Raw genomic sequence first — 24,237 nt, 5'->3', positions numbered from 1 at the left:
GCTAAGCTCTGCATTCTGCTGCTTCAACTTTGAGTTCTGCTTTCCCACTGCCCTTTGCAAAAAATCTGACCCCTCCTCACCTTTGCACAAACGGACCTCCCCTCCCCTGACCCCTCTCACATTTGCACAAACAGACCCCCCCTCACCTCACCTCACCTCACCTCGGAAGCACTCAGTCTCAGCCTCCCACACAGTCCATTTGTGGCTCTGCCTCTCCACCACTTGACAGCTGCAGCGACCGGCAGTGAGATCATCCAGCAAGGGGCATCTGCATTTGAGCACCAGGCTGTTTCTCAGCCAGCAAGCCCTCTGATGCCCATAACATATCCGTGCCTCGGTAACTGTGTCTGTGTCCAAGTGCTGTGCAGGAAGGTTGTGAGAAAGCAGCGCTGGCCTGGGCTTCTGTGTTTACAAGTGACAGAAAATAGCAGTGACAGTGAGTCTGGCCAACCAGGGCCTAAATTATGATAGGGGCCTGGTGCTGCAGCTCCAATAGCCCTTATGTTAATCCGGCCCTGCACAGAAGAAACTAGGATGATGGAAGTTTGGATAGAAAAAAAGGTTATTTCTGAAACTCAGCTTTAATAAAGTATTGTACAGAAACTAGTGACCTGTAGAATGCAGGATTAGTTATCTTTTAGTATTCTTACTGATCTAATATAACAACAATAAAATCTGATTGTTTGGGGCTGATTCACTGTGTGCAGCAAAATTGTTCTATTCAGACTGATTTCTTGGTCAGTTTAATCACATTTTTTATATGTGTAAAACTTTAAAAACAGGTGTTTAATATACAGAAAGTTTATATTACAGTATATAATTCAATGTTATTTTAATGTCTCTCAAATTCCTTCCACAGTTGCCTTTGGCCACAGTAACACATTAGTAACAACATATTTGCCAGGCATGTGAGACACATTTTCTTTTAAGACTCCATGCACACAGGATGTTCAAAAATGTCTGGACATCTGATTGCTGGCAGGAAAACGCTGCTTTAAAAACATACTTTTAACAGTGTCGTTTTTTTATTTGCATTTATGCAACTTTTTTGAGCATTTTTCAGCATTCAACAGTTTTTGTGGTCGAAGAACTGCTCTTGATTTTAGGGTGTTCAGACAACAGTCCATAAACTCCTCTGTAGGGATGAGCCGAACACCCCCCTGTTCGGTTCGCACCAGAACCTGCGAACAGAGATAAACTTTGTGTGAACTTTAGAACCCTATTAAAGTCTATGGGACTCGAACGTTCACAATCTAAAGTGCTCATTTTAAAGGGTAATATGCAAGTTACTGTCCTAAAAAGTGTTTGGGGACCTGGGTCCTGCCCCAGGGGACATGGATCAATGCAAAAAAAGTTTTAAAAACGGACGTTTTTTCAGGAGCAGTGATTTTAATAATGATTAACCACTTGCTTACTGGGCACTTAAACCCCCCTCAGTCCCAGACCAATTTTCAGCTTTCAGCGCTGATGCACTTTGAATGACAATTGCGCGGGCATACAACACTGTACCCAAATGAAATTTCTATCATTTTTTTCCCACAAATAGAGCTTTCTTTTGGTGGTATTTAGTTACAGCTCGGAGTTTTATTTTTTGCTAAACAAACAAAAAAAGATGCAAAAAAAAAAAAAAAAAAAATCATGTTTTAATAGTTTGTTATAAAATTTTGCAAACGGGTCATTTTTCTCCTTCATTGAAGTGCGCTGATAAGGCGGCACTGATAGGCTGCATTGGTGGGCACTGATGGGCTGCATTGGTGGGCACTGATAGGCTGCATTGGTGGGCACTGATAGGCTGCACTTGTGGGCACTGATAGGCATAGTTAAGGCGGCACTAATAGGCACAGATAAGGCGGCACCGATGGGCACAGATAAGGCGGCACTGATGGGCAAAGATGGGCACAGATAAGATGGCACGGATGGGTGGCACGGATAAGTGGCACGGATGGGTGGCACGGATGAGCACTGATAGGTACCACAGATAGATGGGACTGATGGGCACTGATAGGTGGCACTGATAGGTGGCTCTGATAGGTGGCACTGCTGGGCACTGATGGGCGGCACTGCTGGGCACTGATGGGCGGCACTGCTGGGCACTGATGGGCGGCACTGGGGTGCAGCACCTTTGAGGCAGATTGGGTGGCACTGTGGGTGGCACTGTGGGTGGCACTGTGGGTGGCACTGTGGGGTGGCACTGTGGGGTGGCACTGTGGGTGGCACTGTGGGGTGGCACTGTGGGCATTATGGGCACAGACGGGGGGCACTTACTTTTACTTTGTTATATTTCAGGATGGCACTGCGGGAGGCAGGTGGGCACTGGCAGGTGGCATGTGGTGCCTTTCATTGCTGGCCGTGATCGGGACTGATGTCCCGATCACGGCCGCCGGTGATCGGCTTTTTTTTTTTCTCCTCGCGCTGTCAGCGCGAGGAGGAATAATAGCCGATTACCGGCTCCGTTCTATCACATGATCAGCTGTCATTGGCTGACAGCTGATCACGTGATAAGGGGTCGGGATCGACCCCTTACACGGATCGGTGATCAGGCGAGTCTCACGGACTCGCCGATCACAGAGCGCGCCGCGCGCGCCCCTCAGGGGGCGCGCAGGCCGCTCGTAACCAGGACGACGTCAATAGACGTAGTCCTGGAAATCTAGGTCCGCGCTAATGCCGTCATTCGGCAATAGCGCGGTACCCAAGTGGTTAAAGTGAAACAATAAAAGTGTAATATTCCTTTAAATTTCGTAGCTGGGGGGTATCTATAGTATGCCTGTGAAGGGGCGCATGTTTCTGGTGCTTAGAACTGTCCCTGCACAAAGTGTCATTTGTGCAGGAAAAAAAGTCTTTTAAAATCACTTGTGGCTAAATTGTCAGCTCCCGTAATACAGAGAACATTCAATGAGTGTTCTCTGTATTAGCCGGCAATCCATTCATTCATTGATAAAAAAAAAAAAAAAGCGTGGGGGTTCCCCTAAATTCAATTACCAGGCCCTTCAGGTCTGATATGGATATTAAGGGGAACCCCGCATCAAATTTGAAAAAAAAATTGACGTGGGGTCCCCCTAAAAATCCATACCAGACCCTTTATCCGAGCACGCAACCTGGCAGGCCGCAGGTAAAGAGGGGGGGATGAGAGAGCGGCCCCCCTCCCTCCTGAACCGTACCAGGCCACATACCCTCAACATTGGGAGGATGCTTTGGGGGTCTGTGACCCCCAAAGATTATAAAAAAAGATTCCAGCGGTGCTAATCCACTCTTGCTATCCAGCGGCGAATCTCCGGGGTCCAGCGATAAATGATCATATCCAGCGACGAGGGATCTCTCAATCCAGTGCTGTCCATACATCCATCTTCTGTCTCCAGTGCGGAGACACTGCGGAGATCCCAGCGCTGACGTTTCTTATATTAGGAGGGCGGGGCCACCCGTCACCTGACTCCGACCCCTCTGACGCTGGTGAAGGGAGCCAGGGGTTCCCCAGTGACGTATGGGTGACCCCGCCCCCTCTGATGTAACGGAAGCCTGCGTTTTTTTTTAAAATCTATGAATGAATGAATTGTTGGCTAATACAGAGAACACTCATTGAGTGTTCTCTGTATTACGGGGAGCCGACAATTTAGCCGCAATTGATTTTAAAAGACTTTTTTTCCTGCACAAATGACACTTTGTGCAGGGACAGTTCTAAGCACCAGAAACATGCGCCCCTTCACAGGCATACTATAGATACCCCCCAGCTACGAAATTTAAAGGAATATTACACTTTTATTGTTTCACTTTAATCATTATTAAAATCACTGCTCCTGAAAAAACGTCAGTTTTTAAAACTTTTTTTTGCATTGATCCCTGTCCCCTGGGGCAGGACCCAGGTCCCCAAACACTTTTTAGGACAGTAACCTGCATATTACCCTTTAAAATTAGCACTTTAGATTTCTCCCATAGACTTGTATAGGGTGTTCCGGCTTTTCGAATTTGCTGCGAACAGCCCAAATTGTTCACTGTTCGCTGAACAGGTGAACAGGCAATGTTCGAGTCGAACATGAGTTTGACCCAAACTCGAAGCACATCCCTTCTCCTCTGCGATAAACTTCAAAAAACGTCCATGTGTACATGAACACATAGGATAACATAGAGGGGAGTTTAAGGACTATTAAAAAAAGCTAAAACTAAAAAAAAAGTGAGTTTATCAGCTGCATTGTGCAAGAGGCCCAGCAACAAAGTTAACTCAATAAAAAGTATGTAATATCTCATTTTAAAATATGTAGATGTTTGGAGTGAGTGCTGTTACCTTGGCGTAGCAAACATTTTAGTGAATAAGCCATTGCTTTCATTATTGGGAAGATAACTGCAAATATTATATTTGAATTGATGTGCTGAAAATAGGGTTGTAATAGTCTGCAATGCATAACATATTGTATATATTAGGAATTACTTTATTAAGCTTGGAAACAGCTGCAGCGCAACTACTGCTTGTAAGGAAATATTATGCAGGTCACCCTAGTCAATCTTCTGAAAGCATTTTGCTGTCCCGGGGTCTAACCTACTGTGATTATCTACATAAGGTGTGGTGTATCAACATGCTTCAAGCTGATGTTTATCTTTCAGATATTGCTTAGTCTGTTATTCCCACAAAAATATACATTGCACCATTAAATGTGACATGGATGATTATGCTGTACTACATAAAATAGTGTTTTTATCGAAAGAAAAGTAATTTCAGGAAATGTAAAATAACATGTCATAAATCTATCTAATGGATTCCAGATTTGCTCTATTTTAAAATGGAATGTCAATTTTTGTCCCACGGAATTAGGAACAGGAAGTAAGTTGCAATCTTTTAAACCAAGACAAATATTTAAAAATAAAAAAATATAAAAAACAAAAAACTGGCGCTGGAGAAATGTGATAAAATAAAATAATGAATAAATGTGAAATTTGGCATCTGCTGCTAAAATAAAGTGCTAAAACTTAAACAATTGGATATACTAGTGAAAACAGCGCTAGCAAATGTAACATATATGTGAAAATAAATAAAAAATCATGTCAATAGCCAAACATGTGAACGTGAAAGAAAATAAATAAAGACTCATGTCAATGACCACAATATCTAACAATATTAAAATGAGTCCAACGTGAATAGAATGCATATAAAGTGTCCAACATAAATAAAGTGCATACCCCTGGTGTACCCCTTCTTAGACCGCACTCACCAAACAAGCAAAAACCTTCCAGTCCAAAATCAGGCAAATAAATGAACTGACGATGTGGAAAAATTTCAGGCCAAGACGTTAGGTGTACACTGGATCACAGGGGAATTTTCATGGTCCAACGATAAAAGAAGAGAGAAAGCTGCATGGTGAAGTGCTTTGAGACTCAATTGAAATTGCGCACTATGGTGCTACTTAAAGGATAGGATGAGAAAGTAAACTTTCAGATAGAAAACTTCCACAATCGCCGCTCCTAAAGTGTGAGCTCTACGGAGGCAGGAAATGGTGTCACTGGTTAAGCCGCAGGCCAGAAATTATGTTGACGCGTTTCGTCCCTCCTCCAGGGCGTCGTCAAAGACAAGTTTGCAGTTTCGTAGTGCTCAATTTCAATTGAGTCTCACAGCACTTCACCATGCAGCTTTCTTTCTTCTTTTATTGGTGGACCATGAAAATTCCCCTATGATCCAGTGTGCAACTGTTTTTTCTTGTTTGGTGAGTATGGTCTAAGAAGGGGGACACATTGTATGCACTTTATTTATGTTCGACACTTTTTATTTATGATATGCACTCTATTCACGTTGGACTCATTTTAATGCAACTATTGTCAGATATTGTGGTCATTGACATGAGTTTTTATTTATTTTCACATATATGTTACATTTTCTAGCACTGTTTTTACTAGTATATTCAATGCAAATATTTTAACTCTTGTCTACATTAAAAAAAAGTATTTCATTGTTTGCTCCCATTGGAGAAATGTCTTTCACACCTTGGTCCTGTACAACTGGCACTTATACAGGAATTGACACCATGCTGGTGGTATCCCAATGGGGCTTCTGGGTGATGTGTGGGCTGCTTCCATGAATGGAGAAACTGCCACAGAATTCTCAGAATATGAAAGCGATGAAAGCGATACATCTTGATATATTTCTAAACGTGTTTTTATTCTAATCCTATAATGGGTGCAACAACTAATGTGTTTTGGTGGCCACACATCACCCCATTATCAGGGCTACAATATGATGTGAAAAATTTACAATTATTAAACTAAAACTATAAAAGGGTCTCAGTCTTGTAATTCATATATACATTTTTTTTTAATAATTAAATATTAAATATGACGTAGGACTAAAACCCCCCTAAAGACACACCAATAAACTATTTCCCCATTCTGTGCCCCAAATAACAAGTGATTTGACTGGAATCCTGCTTTAAAATATATAAAAAAAAAAATGTTATATGCAAAACTAAAAAGAATACGATTCAGTTTTCTAAAGCCCTGTGCTTCATAAAACAATTGCTATTTAAAAAAAAAAAAAAGTAAGTTTTCACCTTTCATTTCATCTTTTGTTGCGTCTTAGTGCAGTTGATCTCCTGAAGTCATTTTGTGGCAACATTCTGCCTCCATGTATTTACTATATGTCTGCATGGGATTTATTTTTGAGGGTTTTCTGAGGGTTACAGCAGTGAACCTTGCCTACGCAATGTGTGTTAACCACTTGCTGACTGCGCTATAGAAAAATTAAGGCTACAGCAATGTCGGCCAGTTCTGGGAAGGTATCATATAATGCCCACCGTGTTTGTGCCACCCCACACCTGCTGCAGCATGCACCCGGTGTGCTTCGTGAATGTGTTGTCATTCGGACACAGCTGATCACAGATCAGGCTAAAGAGCCAAATCACAGCGGCTCTTTGCCATATGATCAGCTATGTCCAATCACAGCTGATCATGATGTAAACACACTTGTAGGTTATCAGCATTCCTTTCCTCATGCTGTCACAGCATGAGAAGAGGAGAGAGACATTAACTGGCTAGTGTGAAAGGGGACATCTGCACTGATAATCAGGGCACTGTTACTCAGTGTCCTGGTATCAGTGCAGTCCCAACAGTGCCCACAGTGCTGCCTATGCATGCCAATCCGTGCCCATCAGTGATGCCAATCAGTGCCCATTGGTGCTACAAATCAGTGCTGTAAATCAGAGATTAACAGAGTATTTTCACCTTATGAATGGAAGTTTCAGAACAGAAACCTACATGACAAGATCACTGGGTATTTTTTAAATGAATTCCAGATATAACAATATTAAAATTTACTTTGTAATTAGATAAATAAAGTGTAGTTTATGGGCTTGCGTATATTTTAAACATAAAAGTTGAAAATTTAGAGTAAAGTTGGATATAAACAATGGCTTACACAAGGCATCTATCATTGAAATGTAATATTGAATCTCGTCATCTCAAAGGCTATCTCAGCTTTTTATTATAGATAGGGCTCATTATACTCCACAAAAAACTTGGGGCACCACTATGTCCATGTTGCTCTCTATTCAATGGTACCCTTATCCATATGATCTGGTGATGTCCAAAGCTTCATCATTATTGGGAAAAGGTATTTATATCCTTAAACTTAGTATGCTCAACTGAGATAATAAGGACGCCCAAACTGGCACTACTGGGTATAATACCTGATAGAGCATTACCAGTAGAAATGCATATTATGTGGATAAGATCCCTATACTTAGCACGCAAAGTTATTCTACAAAAATGGACATCTACTGATTCTCCAACCCATAAACAATGGGTTGAGAAACTCAATTATATACTTAAAAGAGAAAAATTTACATACAAACATAGAGGTACACCCCAAAGATTTAATAAAATATGATTACATTGGATAGAACCTACTAGTGAATTATATGATGGTTTGTTTAGTATATTATATTATAGTGTATATAGTCTTCATTATATGCTAAATCACTCCGAGAGGTACAAAGTATGTTTGGTTTATGTTTTTGTTTTCTATTAGATTTTTTACTTTATAATATGGTATGGACTCATTTGTTATTTGTTTTTGCAAACAAAAGTATTTGATTAAAAAAATATATATATTGAATCAACCACTAGTATTGTGGCTGATAAGTTCTCACCAAGCACAAGAATGCCAAAAGTTTGATTCTGTACATTGTAATAATACAGCCACATCAATTAGCACTCATGCTAAAGTTATGGGCCTCTTGAGACTGAGACAAAAAACTGTTCTTCTATGAACAATGGTGGTAAAAAAAATTAAAATCTACATTAAAGTGTTACTAAACCTACAACAGTAAAATCAGTCTATATATGCAGGAAAGCTTGCTTGTTATACTCACTGTGGAACCTAAGGGGTTAATCATCTGCATTGCATAAAAAGGCTGTTTGATCTTGTATGCACAGATCATCCTCTTCTTTCACTGACACCAGAACAGTTTCAGATAAGACATAGTTACTGGAGTCAGGCTGCACATGCTCAGTTTGGTAGGTATTTTTTTCTTGGGAGGGTGCATGTGATCAGCACAGGGCCAATCAGCCCTGTCCAGACAGAGGGTCAGGGGTCCTGCATTCTATTAGGACAGCTCAATGCAGTATGAAAACTCCTGCAAACTTTAACCAGGAACTGATAGAAGTCAGAAGACACTTTAATTAGCTATATTTATTTATACATATTCAATACTTCAGCAGATGGACGGTCTATCAGTTGTTCTTTACTTCTCTCTTCTAAGGCCTCATGCCATGGAAGCTTTTACAGCCGCTTTTAGGAGTGTTTCTCACAGCTTAAATATGCCTCTCCATGTTAGCCTATGGCCTCATGCCCACCAAGACGTTTAGGAGCTGTAAGTGGTATAGGCGTTTTTAAGCTCTAAAAAAAAAAACAGGACCAGCGCATTCTGAGGCTTCAGCACTAGAGCTCTAAAAATGGCAGACGCCGGTAAAAGGTGTTAAACGCAATTTAATGAGGCTTAAGGCTGTATACACAGCGTTAAGCCGTGTCCAGTGTTTCTCTGTCTTTATTCAAAACCAGTGGTTCCATATAGGAGCCCATTGATTTGAATAGACGTTGCACCAGAAGTTGCGGTGTAAATTGTGTGCTGAGAATATTGAAGGGAAACTCTGCAAAAATTTGGCGTGAGGTTCCTCCCCAAGATCCATACCTTATCTGGGCATGCAGCTTGGCAGGTCACAAAAGGGGGGACGAGCGAGCACCCCCCCCTGACCATACCAGACCACATGCCCTCAACATGGGGGGGTTGTTGCTTTGGGGCAGGGGGATCTTGCACCCCCCACCCCAAAGCACCTTGTCCTCATGTTGATGAAGACAAGGGCCTCTTCCTAGCCTCCCTGGCCCAGTGGTAGTTAGGGTCTGTGGGCGGGGACTTATTGGAATATGGAAGCCCCCCTTAACAAGGGGGCCTCAGATCTCAGCCCACCACCCCAGATTAATGAGTATTGGGTACATGGTACCCTTACTCATTCACCTACAAAAAGTGTCAAAAATAAACACACTACACAGGTTTTTAAAGTATTTTATTAAGGCAGCTCCGACACTTCTCCCTCCTCTGGCGAAGTCTTCTACCTCTTCTGGCAACGTCTTCTCCCCTCTCTGGCTCTTTTCCCCTCTCTGGCTCTTCTCCCCCTCACCTGTTCTTCTCCTCGCTGTGCTTTCCTCTCTCTCCGCTATCTTCTTGCTCTTTTTCTGGGTCTTCTCCCTCTGACTCAACACGATCTCCCGGTGTAATGCTGGGTCCAATGTGTGCAAAGACTTATATTGGCATGGGGCGGGGGCCACCTGATGACATAAAATTGAAGGCCATGCCCCTTATGACATCACCACCCGGGGTATGATGGGGTCACAAGAGACGTTGCTTCCAACTTACATCATCAGGTGGCCTCGCCACATGCCAATATAAGTCATTTCACACGGCCATGGCCTTATGAGCAATTAAGTATGACACCATCAACTGGTCGTTGAGGTCCACTCCCCCCTTATTAAGGATTTATTTGTGGACACAGAGGGATTTCTCCCCAACACCAGTTGCCGTTGGAATTTGGACTGTCATATATGCATGAAGGGAGGACAGAATGAAAACATTCTGATTATACCCCCACTTCACTGCGGGCAAATTATTTCACTTCAAGCGGACTCTCTCCCCTAGTCTAAGTCGGCATTCTACAAGCCATTGGGGGAAGCCACTGCGATTAGTTTGCACAATGCCTCATGCACCAATTCCATGATCAAACAAGTGACTAAAAAGTGGCACGCTGGTGTAATAATTTTCCATGTACAAGTGGTACCCCTTTCTGAATATGGGTGACACCAAGTCCCAAACAATATTGCCTGTGCTCCCTATGTGTCATGACTCTGCAGCAGTGTATTTGTCTGTTTGCCCACCTTTCTGTTGCGTTCAGCTTAGAGGCCAGTCGCTGTTCACCTGTATGCTTAAGTAATTTTCCCTAAAGCATGGCTCCACCTCAGCCTCTAATTAGGAACACTATATTACCTGTGCACTGCAAGCCAAGCCTTGCTAATCAATATTGTATGTTTGGCTTCTGTGTGCTCATTGCTGTGTGTCCTACGTCTGATCCTGTTTACCGACCTTAGCTTGTTGTTGTCTGTCCTCGTCTGCTTAATATCCTGACCTTTGGCATGTTCTTTGGATATCCCTATCTGCTTGTTGCCCTGACCTTTTTGGCTTATCTCCTGACTATCCTTGTTGTTCCAGGCTGCTGATTCCTTTCCATCCTCCAGTAGTCTACCGTGAGCATGATCTGGAAGACCCTGAGGGCCATGACCTAGAACCAGACTGTAGCAAAGTACATCCCCACCATCAGGGGCCCTGGTGAACACCCGCTGGCTCTTAGATTCCGTGCCCTGGGAAATCTCATGCTCTAGCTGCCCATGTGCTGATCTGTGTACCTGCTTTCCTAAACCACCCAGAGCTCCATCCGCAGCAGTCAACTATAGGGTCCACTACCTCAGCTGTGCGCTCCTGACCTCAATGGGGTGCATATGTCACCTGGCCTCAGGTGACCTGACACTATGTAGTTTGGGCAGACTAACTTTTCCCTCTTAAACCATAACATTTTATGTACAGTTGTGTGAAAAATGATGTGCCCCTTCATTTTTTTGCATATTTGTCACACTTGAATGACTCAGATCATCAAAGAAATTGTATTATTACACAAAGATAACCCGAGTAGATACAAAATGCACTTTTTAAATGATGGTTTCATTGATTAGGGCAAAAAAGCTGTCCAAACCTGCCTGGCTTTATGTGAAAAAGTAATTGCCCCAAAACCTAATAACTAATTGTGTTTTCCTTGGCAGCAACAACTGCAATTAAGCATATGCGATAACTGGCAATGAGTCTTTCACATTGCTATGGAGAAATTTTGGCCCACTATTCTTTGCAGAATTTTGGAGGGTTTTCCAGCATGAACGCATTTCAATTGGATTTAAGTCTGGGCTTTGACTAGGCCACTCCAAAACCTAAATTTTGCTTTGTTTGAACCATTTCAAGGTGGACTTGCTGTTGTGTTTTGGATCATTGTCCTGCTGCATTACCCAAGTGCACTTGAGCTTGAGGTCCTGAACTAATGGCCGGACATTTTCCTTTAGGATTTTCTGGTAGAGCCCAGAATCCATGGTTCCATCAATTATGGTAAGTCATCCAAGTCCTGAAGATGCAAAGCAGCTCCAGACCATCACGCTACCACCACCATGTCTGACTCTTGGAGTCATTTTTGTAGGCCGGCCACTCCTGGAAAGGTTCACCACTGTTCCAAGTTATCTCTATTTGTGGATAATGGCTCTCCCCATTCATGAGAGTTTGAAAAGCCTTAGACATGTCTTTGAAACCCTTCCTAGACTGATACATGTTAATTACTTTGTTTATAATCTGTTCTTTATTTATTTTCAGATTGTTGCATTAAGTGTGGCTTTTTGTGATCTGTTAGCGTGCTTCACTTTGTCAGACGGCTTCTATTTATCTCTCAGATATGTATTGCATCCGTGTGTTTAAGTGGTTGCCTGGAGTTCAGCTTTAACTTGGTGTGTTGTGCCCTAGATATACATATGATTTTTAGTTATTGGCCTACTTAACTTATATGATTATTCTTTAACAGACTTCTTGACACCAATAATTCATTAAGACTCTATTCACACTTGCCATGTGAGTTTGCACATCAAAGAAAGTTTTATGACAAGTTGCAATCCATTCTTTTCAATTTTAGAAGAATTTGGAGAAAAAAGGCTTGGACTTGTTTGGCATGGCCAGGCCATAATTGTAAAAAAATATACTTTTATTATACATATTATTATATATTAAAATCCACATTAACCACTTGCTGATCAGCTCACGCCGATATACATCAGCAAAGTGGCAAGGGTCCCACAAAACAACGTACCCATATGTCCCTGCATCGATGTCCACTGGTGGCCTGTGATCGTGACACAGAGAGGCAGAATGGGCTGATGTAAACAAGGCATTTCCCTGATCTGCCTAGCAACAAGACAGGGATCTACTGCTCCCAGTGATCTCTGTTGTGTTCTAGTGAGCCCATCCCCCAACAGCTAGAACATGCTGAGGGAACCACTTGATCGCCCCTAGTGTTTAACCCCTTCCCTGCCAGTGACATTTACACAGTAATCAGTAAATTTTTATAGCACTGATCACTGTATAAATGCCAATAGTCCCAAAATAGTGTCAAAAGTGTCTGATCTGCCCATGGCAATGTCACAGTCATAATAGAAATCGCAGATCGTCACCATTACTAAATATAAAATATATTAATTAAAAATGCCATAAATCTATCCCCTATTTTGTAGACGCAATATTTTTTGCACGAACCAATCAATATACGCTTATTGCGTTTTTTTTTTTACCAATAATATGTAGAAGAATACATATTGGCCTAAACTGTGGAAGAAATTTGTTTTTTTTTATTTATTTTTTGGAGATATTTGCAAAAAGTAAAGAATATTGTTTTTTTTTTTTTCAAAATTGTCTGTCTTCTTTTTTTGTTTATAGTGCAAAAAATAAAAATCGCAGAGGTGATAAAATACCACCAAAAGAAAGCTCTATTTGTGGGGAAAAAATACATCAATTTTGTTTGAGTGCAACTTCACATGACAGCGCAATTGTCAGTTAAAATGACACAGTGCCGTATTGCAAAAAAGGTCTTGGTCAGGAAGGGGATAAATCCTTCCAGGGCTGAAGTGGCTAATAAATAAAATAAAAATGCTAATTAAAAAAATGTAGCTGTATATAACCGATTAACAACTACAAGGAATCTGGAATATGAGAATATCTATAGTAGCAGTGGACCCAAGAGTATATCTTTGCTCTACATGTTACGTGCCTTGCGCTTCTTTAGGAACATCAAAATGACTAATAACGCATAGTCGTTTTGATGCTCCTAAAGAAGCACAAGGCACTTCATCAGTTTCTCATCTTCCCAATTCCATGTAGTTGTTAATCTCTTATATACAGTTGCATTATTTTAATTAGTAGTTGTATTTTATTTATTAATGTGGATTTTATTATATAATTTTTCTATATGTATAATAAAAGTATATTTTTCTACAATTACTGTATGGCCGTACCTAAAAGGTCCAAGCCTGTTTTCTCCAAATTCTTCTAAAATTAAATGGGACATGACACTGTTTACCTATATAGAATCCACAGTACCACTCTGTGCTGATACAGTTACTATCTAACCATTCTTTTCAATGGCAACTGTTCAAATTGGTGCGACTTAAAATGTGCCTGCACTACTTTGATGTGATTTTTGGTGCAACTTTGATCCAGCGAGTACAAAATCATATCTAAGTCGCACTGGAAATTGTTGCAGTTTTGGAGTTGTGCTAATGTGAATGGAGCCTGAATCTTAAATCCAGAATAAGCAAATATTATCTAAATACAAGAATAGTGTGTATTCTTACTTGAATCTTGATTGGCTTTAAATATTTCCTCGAGGTCTGTGCAGTAAACCAGCGTAGCATTTCCTCTGTGCGGGAGCTTCCTGTAATAAAGACCATCAAAATCTCATATTCTTTCAAATGATCACAAGCTGTTATAATCAATAAAGCAAAAGCAGCGCTCTTTGGTGTTCGATTTTCCATAAGCGCTGGATTAGTGATTTATTTGCTTTTAGGTTTACTGTAATAAAGAAGAGTTGTTCTCTCTCCTTGTGCAAGGTGGCTTGACTTGTTTCTGCTCCATCTAGTAGTTTTATGCAGGTATCCTCCAGTGGGTGAGGCCTTCTGGGCCCCTCTCACAGCTCTGATATCTGCACAGGCTATGTACAGAACAATGATGATGCTACTTTTAAAAGGTAAAATCTGGGTTTGTCGAGTAATTTGGTGACCCCTAAGTGGATTTATTACCCTTGTGGCTATTGTGAACGATTTTGTGCCCAGAGTTCATCTTTAAGTATAGTGACCAATCCTATATGAGGCTAGTTGCTAGAAATTGCATCTATAAATGTGCATTTTAAATATGACTGTGAAAGTAAAACTATGTGAAATATACAAATTATATAACAAAAATACAACAGAAACAAGAATATATTATATTATTGTAGACATTCTTCTGTCGTATTTTATAGGAAAGGATTTGTCATATCAGAAATTTGGAATGGATGTGAAGAGTGGGTCAGAGCTGAATTATATGGAGAGTGATGATATTCCATCAGCTACATTGGATCTAGAATGGGACATGGAAACAGAACTGGAGGAACTTGGATCTGAGCACTTTCCACCTGACAACTATGCTAATCACAATGTAGACAGTGCAATAAATCAGCCACATATACCTACCTCCAGTCAACTATCCACTTCACCCAAGGGCCGTTTTCAGCGCTTAGAAGAGGAACCAGAATATTTTTCCCATTACGCACATTCAAAACCAAAGACCTCAAAGCTCTTTTTTACAGTTTTAAAAGTTTTTTTCACACTTTTGTTTACATTTATTTTTGGAATTCTAGTAGGATATTTTTCAAAAATTAACCCTTCCTCAAGTAACTGTTTATTTTTGAATGAACTTACAACTTTAAATGAAATCCAGGATATAAACGAGATATTAAATGATATTACTAAAGAAAACATTGAAAATCATTACAGGTACGTACACTTTCATTTTAGAATAATTCAATTATCTAGTGTATAGAAGTAAAAGTAATAGACAAGCATTATTTTTTGTGATGATGTATAAAAATTTTAAATACCTTGTTCCTTCTGAGTAGTACTTCCAGGCTGTGGCAAGAAATCACAGATTAGCAATATTAGCAGCAAGGATACTCAGGGGTATAGCCTTAATTAAATCTGTCAAAGACTTCCGAGACTTGCTTTTTAAAGTAAACATTTTATAAAACAACCATACAGCATATTTAGAAATTATTGGATGTGAATGGTATATGTTTGTGGCTAATTTAAATACTGTGTAAAATGCCACTGAAATAGGCCTGTGAATAACTCCACCAAATATTGCTAATGAAAGACTAAATTTAAAAAAGTGCAGCACTATATTAAAGTATTTGCGAATCCAAAAGTATAAATCACTGTAAGCCCCTCTATTATAGTCAGGCATACCACACTGTATAAGTCTTTTATCAAAACAATGCATGTAAATACCTTTTTAGAGCTATCTTCAGGTTGGTTACATGACTTGCGACTGATGTACACACACAATACATGGCTAATGCATGAGGGGCCGAGATCACTCTCTGATGTCACCTGGGGTGGTCATATGGCCACTCAGCCCCTCCCACAGTAGCCCTAGAGACCAGCCGAGAGTCACGTGACCAACCTGAAGGGCACTCTAAAAGGGTATTTACATGCCTCATTTTAATAAAACACGTATACAATGAGATATGCCTAACTATAATAGAGGGACTGGCAGGGACCATTTGTAAAATTGTATTTCTATAAATAGCAGCGGGGAAGGGGGTAAGGAGACAGAGACACAGAACACAGAGCTGACAGGCAGGGAGGTGGGCTGAGGGGGACTGAGGACAGTAGAGAGGAGAGCTTCAGATGACAGAGGGATGTGTGCTGACCACAGTGGTCAGGGCTCAGAAACCCTGATTATCTTGGTCAGCTCACATAGGGGAACACAGGAAGTGGTAGGATCAGCCAGGTTTTTCACTGTTTAGAGAGGGGCAGAGTAGACAGAACAAGCACTGTGCTGTTTAATCTGCTTTAAGGGAATAGGATCTCTATTTTCTATGTTTTTGGCTAACAAACATTTTAAGAAAATTTGAAAAATGACAACAAATAAAATAGATGACATAAATATTAAATTAGTGGATTTAATTCAAAAAGTTCTCTAAAAAGCTGTTGTGATAGTGCACAAATAAATGTAATCAAATTAATGTAATCTGATGATGTCATCTCTGATGAAACGCACAGGGCGGAGCCACACACACGCTACAGCCAATGCGTGATCATTGTCCGGCCCTGTTTGATGTTGGAAACTGACCTGTTTGTTACACACTCTGATTTTTACCAATAGAAATGTAAGTGCAATACTTCTAAATAAACGGAGATGCTTTTAAACTGTACTATGTGGGCTTTTAAACTGTACTATGTGGAGCCTTTGTTTTGCATACATATGACCATGGGGTGCAGGTGAGGACCCAGGACTTTCTGGAGTAACTCCATTGGCCATATCTGTGAATTGGCTGCCTAGAGTCTCCAGAGCTAATTATTAAGTTCCTAATATTGGATCTATTTGATAAAGCACTGACCTCCCTCCCTCAATAAGGTGGGTCACTGGCTGTCTGGTAAGCCCCTTGTGTGGATGTCTCCTGGGTGTCACATCCACTATCCCTGGGTCCTTTTCTCACTTGGCACAGAATCTCATATGAGAAGTATTCATTTTATTACATTTATTTGTGCACTACCACAATTGTTTTTTAGAGCACTGTTTGGATTTAATTCACTAACTTAATATTTATGTCACATATTTTATTTATTGTAATTTTTCCCATTTACTTTATATAGTGCTGCACTTTTTTTCACTCGTTCGTATATGCCTAGTATCAAAAGTATAGTGTTTAGCAGCCTAATGCTTTGGTCTCAGAGCAGATATTTTCTCTCCTAATGAAAATCTAGTCTGAAGCTAGCCATACATAGATTGAAATTCAGCCAGTTCAGCAGGGACCAGCCAAATTTCAATTCATGTATGGGCTAAATGGATGTACACAAGACAGTCTATTGACTGCCTTGTGTACAACCAGCCTGTTGGGTTTTCCCCAATTGATCAGTACCGCTGGTTATAGCCAGAAACACTGATGATTGTATTCTGCCAGCGGAAAATAATATCTCAGTGGAAGTGATTCCCTCATCCATATTAAATGTGTGGATAGGGACATTGTTTTTTTTTTTTTTTATTCAACCCACTGATTGAACAGAAAAAGAATGAACCGTGTATGGCCTGCCAGGGTATTTTAGATATAGTTAGGTATCTAAGGGATTGAGAAAAAATGCATATTGGGTTTTGTCCACTTTGTCCAGGGGTTCTAAAGGTAAGTGTTTTTTCACCTTAATGCATCCTATGCAATAAGGTGAAAAAAGGCCTGGCAGTGACCGGCCCCCAGCCCCCCGTTTTACTTACCTGAGCCCTGGATCTTCATCTGGCAGGGACGCGCCCTTCCTCTACCTAGGGTTCTCGGCTCTTGATTGGATAGATTGATAGCAAGCACAGCCATTGGCTCCGGCTGCTGTCAATCAAATCAAATGACGTGGGGACGGGGCCGAGTCAAATATTCGGTGGCTATGGGCACCCAATTATGTACTCAGGAGCATGCCCGCAAGGTAACCCCCAGGAGAGCGCTTCTCCTAGAGGGTTATTTGATGTGGGGAGGAGCCGCGAGAGCCATCAAGGGACCCCAGAAGATAGTGTTCGGGGCCAATCTGTGCAGAACGAACTGTACAATAGAGGTTAGTATGACATGTTTGTTTTTGTTTTTTTTAAATAAATTAATCTTTTAAATCACTTTAAGGAGTAGAGAGTGTTTACCTGGAAAGGTGTATGTGTACAGTAGTTTGCAGAGTAAATAATAGTGAGTGTGAAGCCCCCATCATGTAAAAAAATAAGATTTCTGCTTGCACAGGAATGGTTGATTGAACATAGCTTATACTCCTTTAGTCTACAACCCCAATGTGTATTGAAATCTCCATTATCAGTAAAGGATCTTCAGATTTTACTATAGAAAAGAGATTTTTTTTAATCCACATATATTAAAGATCACATGTTTAATGTTTCAGGAGAATTGAGTCAGATAACAGAGTAATTAGAGAGTCTTGATGACAGGGAAGACTGTTCCATCTTTTGACAACTTTAACTGCTGCTGTGACCTCTGAGTCTCTTAAACATGCCCTATTGACTCATTTTCCAAATTGCCTTATCTAGTAGACACTGATGTTAGCTACATTATAAGACTAACCTTTGCTGCTCACAAATCTGCTGCTCACAAATCTGCTGCTCACAAATCTGCTCCATGTACATCAGGCGCTTTTTGTAGTCCTAGAAAAGAAATATTCACCATGTACTTAGACAAAAAAAATCAATGTGAATTGTCTGACATGATCATCCCTCAATAAATCTATGATGCTTGGGGTCACATGAATCACTTTGACTCTAAACATTCAGTAATTCTTATGTCACCATGTCCGTAAACCATCAGGCCATCTCCAGGAATTTGCTGGATAAACTTTCTCTTGTTTTAATAGAATTGTTTGATTTTATCACTGCAAAATTGTCATTGAATTACTATGAAGGTTAATTTTTGCTTTTGAATATTCATTTAAGTTTTTTTTTTAGTTTTATTGGAAATCTGTTGACAAAAAAAGCTATAGATGTTACCATTTTAAACATGTCTCAATAAAATGAACATTTTATAATACTACTTTTATATTTTATACATTAAAGTGACACTAAATAATATCCTTATTTTAAAAAAAGAAGTCCATTTGCATCCACTACTTAATGGCTCTGTAATCTATTTTGCATTAAATCATTTTTTTGCCCTCTGCCAGCTGCAAATGTTCTCCTTTTTCTCTCTCACTTCCATTTGTTTGGAACAAGCAGTTCACCTTAGTTGCAATAATGCGCACTTCTCTATGCACACCAGAAATCCCACAGTTCATAGTCCATTGTCTATTGTCCCTCCATCTCAGGAGAGTAAAAGATGGTGGCTATGTTCCTTCATACAGTGAAGACCATGGAGAATGAAAGTAGTCACCATCTAACAAGAAGTCAGATCACATCACCAAAAAAAAAAAGGAACTTGGAGACTTAAAGGAGGCTGGGAAAGATACTTATTAAACTTATAAGTATTAATACATACATTAATGGAATGTTTTTATTTGCAAACCAGAGTTTAGTGTCACTTTAATTAGGGCTATTTATTTATATAGATATAGGTTGTATATTTGTAAAAAAAAAAAGATCTATGCAGCACCACCCAACAAGGAGGTTTAGGTTCCATGCACACTAGTGTTTTCTATAAGCTCAAAAAACACTAGAAAAAAATTCTGGATGAAAAATGCGGATAATAGTGTTTTTGTGCCAGCTTGTAGTTGCATTTTAGTCGTTTTTAGGAGCATTATCATTTTATTAGGCTTTTTTCAGTACATGAGAAAAAAAAAAGCAGAAACAAAGCTGTTAGGCGAGTTTTAGTAGCATTTAGGAGCGTTCAGTGCTTTTTTTGCTGCAAATGTTCCAAAAAACTACAAAAACAACTCCCAGCTAGGGAGTCCTATGGTTTTTTTAATGGATGACATTCAGATGGGTTTAACAAAACCGTAGAATTCATGGATTAACTTTTTTTTACGGTCCCTAATTGAAAACCTATTTAAATGTTCAGTTATGTACTTTATGATTACTTTATTGTTTCCACTCATTATCTAGACCACTTTTATGCCAGAGGACCCCACACAGTTTTCCAAACAAGCTTTGTAATACAATTGTTTATAATTGTTTATATGCTTTGTTGATAAAATTCTTGCCAGACCAACCTTTGAACATTCTGTGAGGAGATAAGTTGTAATTTGGATAGATAAAGGCCTTTGGGCATAGTGTATTTCACTAAGGCATTTTATACAGTAACCTATAAATGCATAATTTATGAAATAAGGTCTTTTGGTGATGGTGGTGGTGATGAGGATGATTTTGTCCCTGAATAGAAAACTAGTTACAGAAGTTTGTTCAGAGGGTAGGGAATAATGACATTTATCCTGTGTGATATTGTTATCAGCCATCGCTGTATTTGGTGTCTTCCCATTTGTGCTTGTGAGATCTAGAAAGGAGGGAGAGATGAGGGTGCTCTGGTGAGGCTGGGTATCCAGTTGTTAGTAGCAGTGGAGAGATAGCACTGAAGGCAGCACTTTGTAGAGAAGAAGCAGCTCTGGAGGGTCATAAAGGAAAGAGAATGGTGCCTCTAAGTGCAGTAGTTAAAAGATTTATTACAGGCACAATGGGATTAAAAACACTTACAAGATAGTAAGAGTTCATAGGCATATAATAATTTGTACTCATGCGGCTTGCTGTAATCCTCGTCTGCCTGGGGGAGAGAGAGCTGTCCTGCTGCTGTCAGAGTCCCTGGTGGCAGCCCTCCTCCAGTCTTCTAAAATGTAAATATAATCCAAATTGTGAATTTTAAAAATAAGCTTTTTTTTACCACGATTAAGCTATTGTGAATTATAAAAAAAAACACACTATTATACATTATTATATTTTATAATACTTTTTTTTACATGTTTTTCTGACCAAAGATCATGTGGTCATTTTTATGGTTTATATGTGTAAATATTTTTATTTAAAGATAATTTGGTTTAATTGTAGAGTCTGTTTCACATCACAATTCTAAAAAAGAAATGAAAAGTTGCAAAATACATTTTTTTTTAAGGGCCAGTTAACACCAGGTGCAGTTCCATGCAGTTCTGTGCTTTTTTTTATCTGCACTAAAAACTCATGCACCGTGTTTTCCATGTATTCCAATGGCTCTAGTTCACACCATGCAGTCAGTTTCTGGTGCAGAAATGGGCCAGAAACTGACTGCATGGTGTGAACTAGAGCCATTGGAATACATGGAAAACACTGAGCATGCATTTTCCGCAGAAAAAAAGCTCACCGAACTGCACAGAACTGCATCTGGTGTGAACTGGCCCTAAATAAAATCAACCTTGTATTGAAGCCGATGCCCCCCTAGGTTTGATTTTTGTCTGACTCAGATCTCAGCTGTGCACAAGTTTTAATATTTATGACCTGACTGATACTCAGAGCGATCTCTTGCTCTCACTGTTGTGGGAGCCTGCTGTAAAACAGATTGCTGGCATAACACTAAAAAGGTACAAGTATTGTTTTTTGTTTTTGGGAATCCATTACGGGACATCCTATTTCATTTTTATTTTCAATTTAATTTTCCGTCTTTTCATTTCAAGTAATTCATTCTCACAGATTTGCAAAGATAAAAGAAAAGTTTCTAAATTTGGGTTTCGGTCAGTTTTTAACATGTAAGTAATATCTGTGGTGTTTTTTTTTTTTTTTTTAATCAGAGGGTTGGTGAGCTGCTAAAATGCTGGTGCAAAAGGAAGGCATAGGAGGAGCTAAGATTTCAGGTTGTGTTGAGAAATTAAAAGGGTGAATTTCTACACAATGCCTATAGCTGCAGAGGTCATTGGTGGTTTGTTTTGAATTGCTTTTACTGCTTGTTCAAAGTTTGCAAATGTAAACAATGAATTGGTGAGAATTAGAAAGTGTTCCTATTTAAAACAAGTAAACCTAGAACTGTGTCCATTTTTTCATTCAGAAACTTTCCTTTTGTATGCTTCATATAATACAGTTTATTACTCAGTCCTGGTTACTTATGTTAAGCTTTCTATTTATTACTGCACAGATAATGGAATGCAACATACACACTACTCAAAGTTTCTTCAGTGTCTAAGAATATATTTACCAAAGTATTATTTTGTATATAGGGAGTAAATTAATAATATCATATTTTGTAATAGCATATGAGAAATGCCACATTCTAAAAATTGTTTTTGGCACAGCCTGTGTCTTTTTTTTTTTCCACAGGAATGATTCATTTTATTGCTTGTGTAATAGTCTTTTATCTATTTATCTTTCAGTATATGATATACAGCAAAACATGTTTTCATTATGATTTTATATGCCTTGTCCACTGAAGGTTATGAACCAGCCAACTAAAATATCATTAACTCAGTATAGGAAATCATTCACCCTCATTATGATGTCCTTCATTGTAGCGATTTTTCTTTGCCAGGAGATTACAGCACCTTAACCAATGCTGCTATAATTTAACAACCTTTTCAACCAAGAGAATATCTTCAATATATTCAAAGCATACTTACTACTTTAATAAAAAAAGAATAAACAAGAATATAGAGTAGCTTTCTATACTAGCGTATTGAAAACAATTGTAAACAAAAAATGTTTGTTTGGGTTTAAAGCTAAAATTGTGCATTGCATGAATTATATTAAATAATGCACTTGTAATTAAAATTGTGAACATTTCACTGTAAGACCACATGGAAACCTTGGTGGTTGGTATGCAAAACAGATCAGAACAATGTACAAGCCATCATAATGTGACATTTACTTGTTCTGAATAAGAATTTTCCAGTCAAATGTATGCGCTAGGTCAGTTGAGGGACACCATCAGGGTAACATTTATTGAATGGGGGATTTTCAATAAACTTGATCTGGTGTTTATAGAGGTTTGAAGGCTTTGCATATCATATCCAGCACCAGACGAGGTAGGATGAAGGCTGGAGCCCTCTTGGGCATCCTTAGTAGTGAAAAGTGTGTGTGTGTGTGTGTGTGTGTGTGTGTGTGTGTGTGTGTGTGTGTGTGTGTGTGTGTGTGTGTGTGTGTGTGTGTGTGTGTGTGTGTGTGTGTGTGTGACAATGGTAAATAGAGCAGAAAAATGGCAACCAATCTCACATAGGATGCCGACTCACTGTGACCAAAACAAAATCAGGTAATGTACAATGGCTTCAGCTGTTCTCTCCACCCACAGAAGAGGTCCCTCAGATGTGTTTTGCCATTAGTGGGCTTAATCATTGAGGCAGTATGTAGGAGAACCCACCTGTGATTAAATAGCATAGCATTATCAGACATAGAGAAACATTATTCAGCCAGAAGGATAATAAGTACTGCAGAGCCATCTAGTGGTGGGAGGACAGCTTGCAGGACAACAATACATTATATGAAATATATTTAATCTCGGGCAAGGTAAGCTATTATATATGGTCCGATACAGGCAAAACCACCATACATGATGAAACCAATAACAAAAAAAAAATTACAGTTTATGCATCCTAAACAAATGGAAAATCATTAAAGGACACAAAAGAACCCAGTGCTTGCCACAAGGAATGCAATGACAAAAAACAGGGCTGGACACAATACAAAAGCTCAGAGAAAACTACACAAAGCCCCAACCACAACCAAATACACCTAGACCTTTAAAGACACTTTATTGTTACTGTGATAAAAAAACGTTACAGCAAAAATCAACCAATTAGTACTTGGATTGAAGACTGCTTTGTAATACCAGGTGTCTCTTCCTGTTTTCCCTCTCCATCTTATCCGCCTCCTTTTCATCCCCCCCCCCATTCCTTTATCATTTTCTACATACTGTATATAACTTATCACACCCACGATCCCTGTCTTGTGGTTCTGCCCAAACTAATATCAATAATAGTACCTGGCCACATTCATATGCTCTCAAATTGACCCCTAGTGTTTTGGTGTGAATATTGCAATTATTATATTATTGTTCAACAAAATAGTTTTTTTGAATTTCTCATTTACATTTTTTATTTTTGCTGTAATATTTGAGGTTTTTATCACTTAGCAACAAAGTGAAATTTTGGTGTTTTTGGTTTAGATCTCGTGTGTTTTTCTCTGAGTTTTTGTATTGTGTCCAGACCCATTTTTGTAATTTCCCGTGGCAAGCATTGGATTTCTTTGTGTCTTTTAGTGTTTTTCTATCTATATGGCCATTTTGGCTGTATTGGACCACATATAATGCTTAACTTACCTAGCATACAATAGATTGCATATTATGGATTAGTCATTTCACCACTAGAAGACTCTACAGTACTTATCGTACTTCTGACTGGATAACATTTCTCTATGGCGGATGATGATATTTAAACACAGATGGGTTCTCCTGCATACTACCACAACAATT

General features: G+C 39.4%; 1 protein-coding gene across 5 annotated transcripts in view; it reads left to right on the top strand.

The window, feature by feature from the left end:
- NAALADL2 (N-acetylated alpha-linked acidic dipeptidase like 2) overlaps positions 1 to 24,237 on the top strand; it is a 1,383,985-nt gene that overhangs the window by 430,771 nt on the left and 928,977 nt on the right. For all 5 annotated transcript variants that reach the window (XM_077487950.1, XM_077487951.1, XM_077487952.1 and 2 more), the window contains one exon: positions 14,620 to 15,133. In XM_077487950.1, the coding sequence (XP_077344076.1) occupies positions 14,649 to 15,133 (485 nt within the window). In that variant the 5' untranslated portion in view covers positions 14,620 to 14,648. The remainder of the gene's footprint in view (positions 1 to 14,619; positions 15,134 to 24,237) is intronic.

This window comes from Lithobates pipiens, unplaced genomic scaffold (genome assembly GCF_037356315.1).
Source record: "Lithobates pipiens isolate NorthernLeopardFrog02 unplaced genomic scaffold, aLitPip1_a1.2 Scaffold_18, whole genome shotgun sequence".
NCBI lineage: Eukaryota > Metazoa > Chordata > Amphibia > Anura > Ranidae > Lithobates > Lithobates pipiens.
Note: the sequence above shows the minus strand (reverse complement) of the source record. Positions and strands in the feature narration are given on the sequence as shown.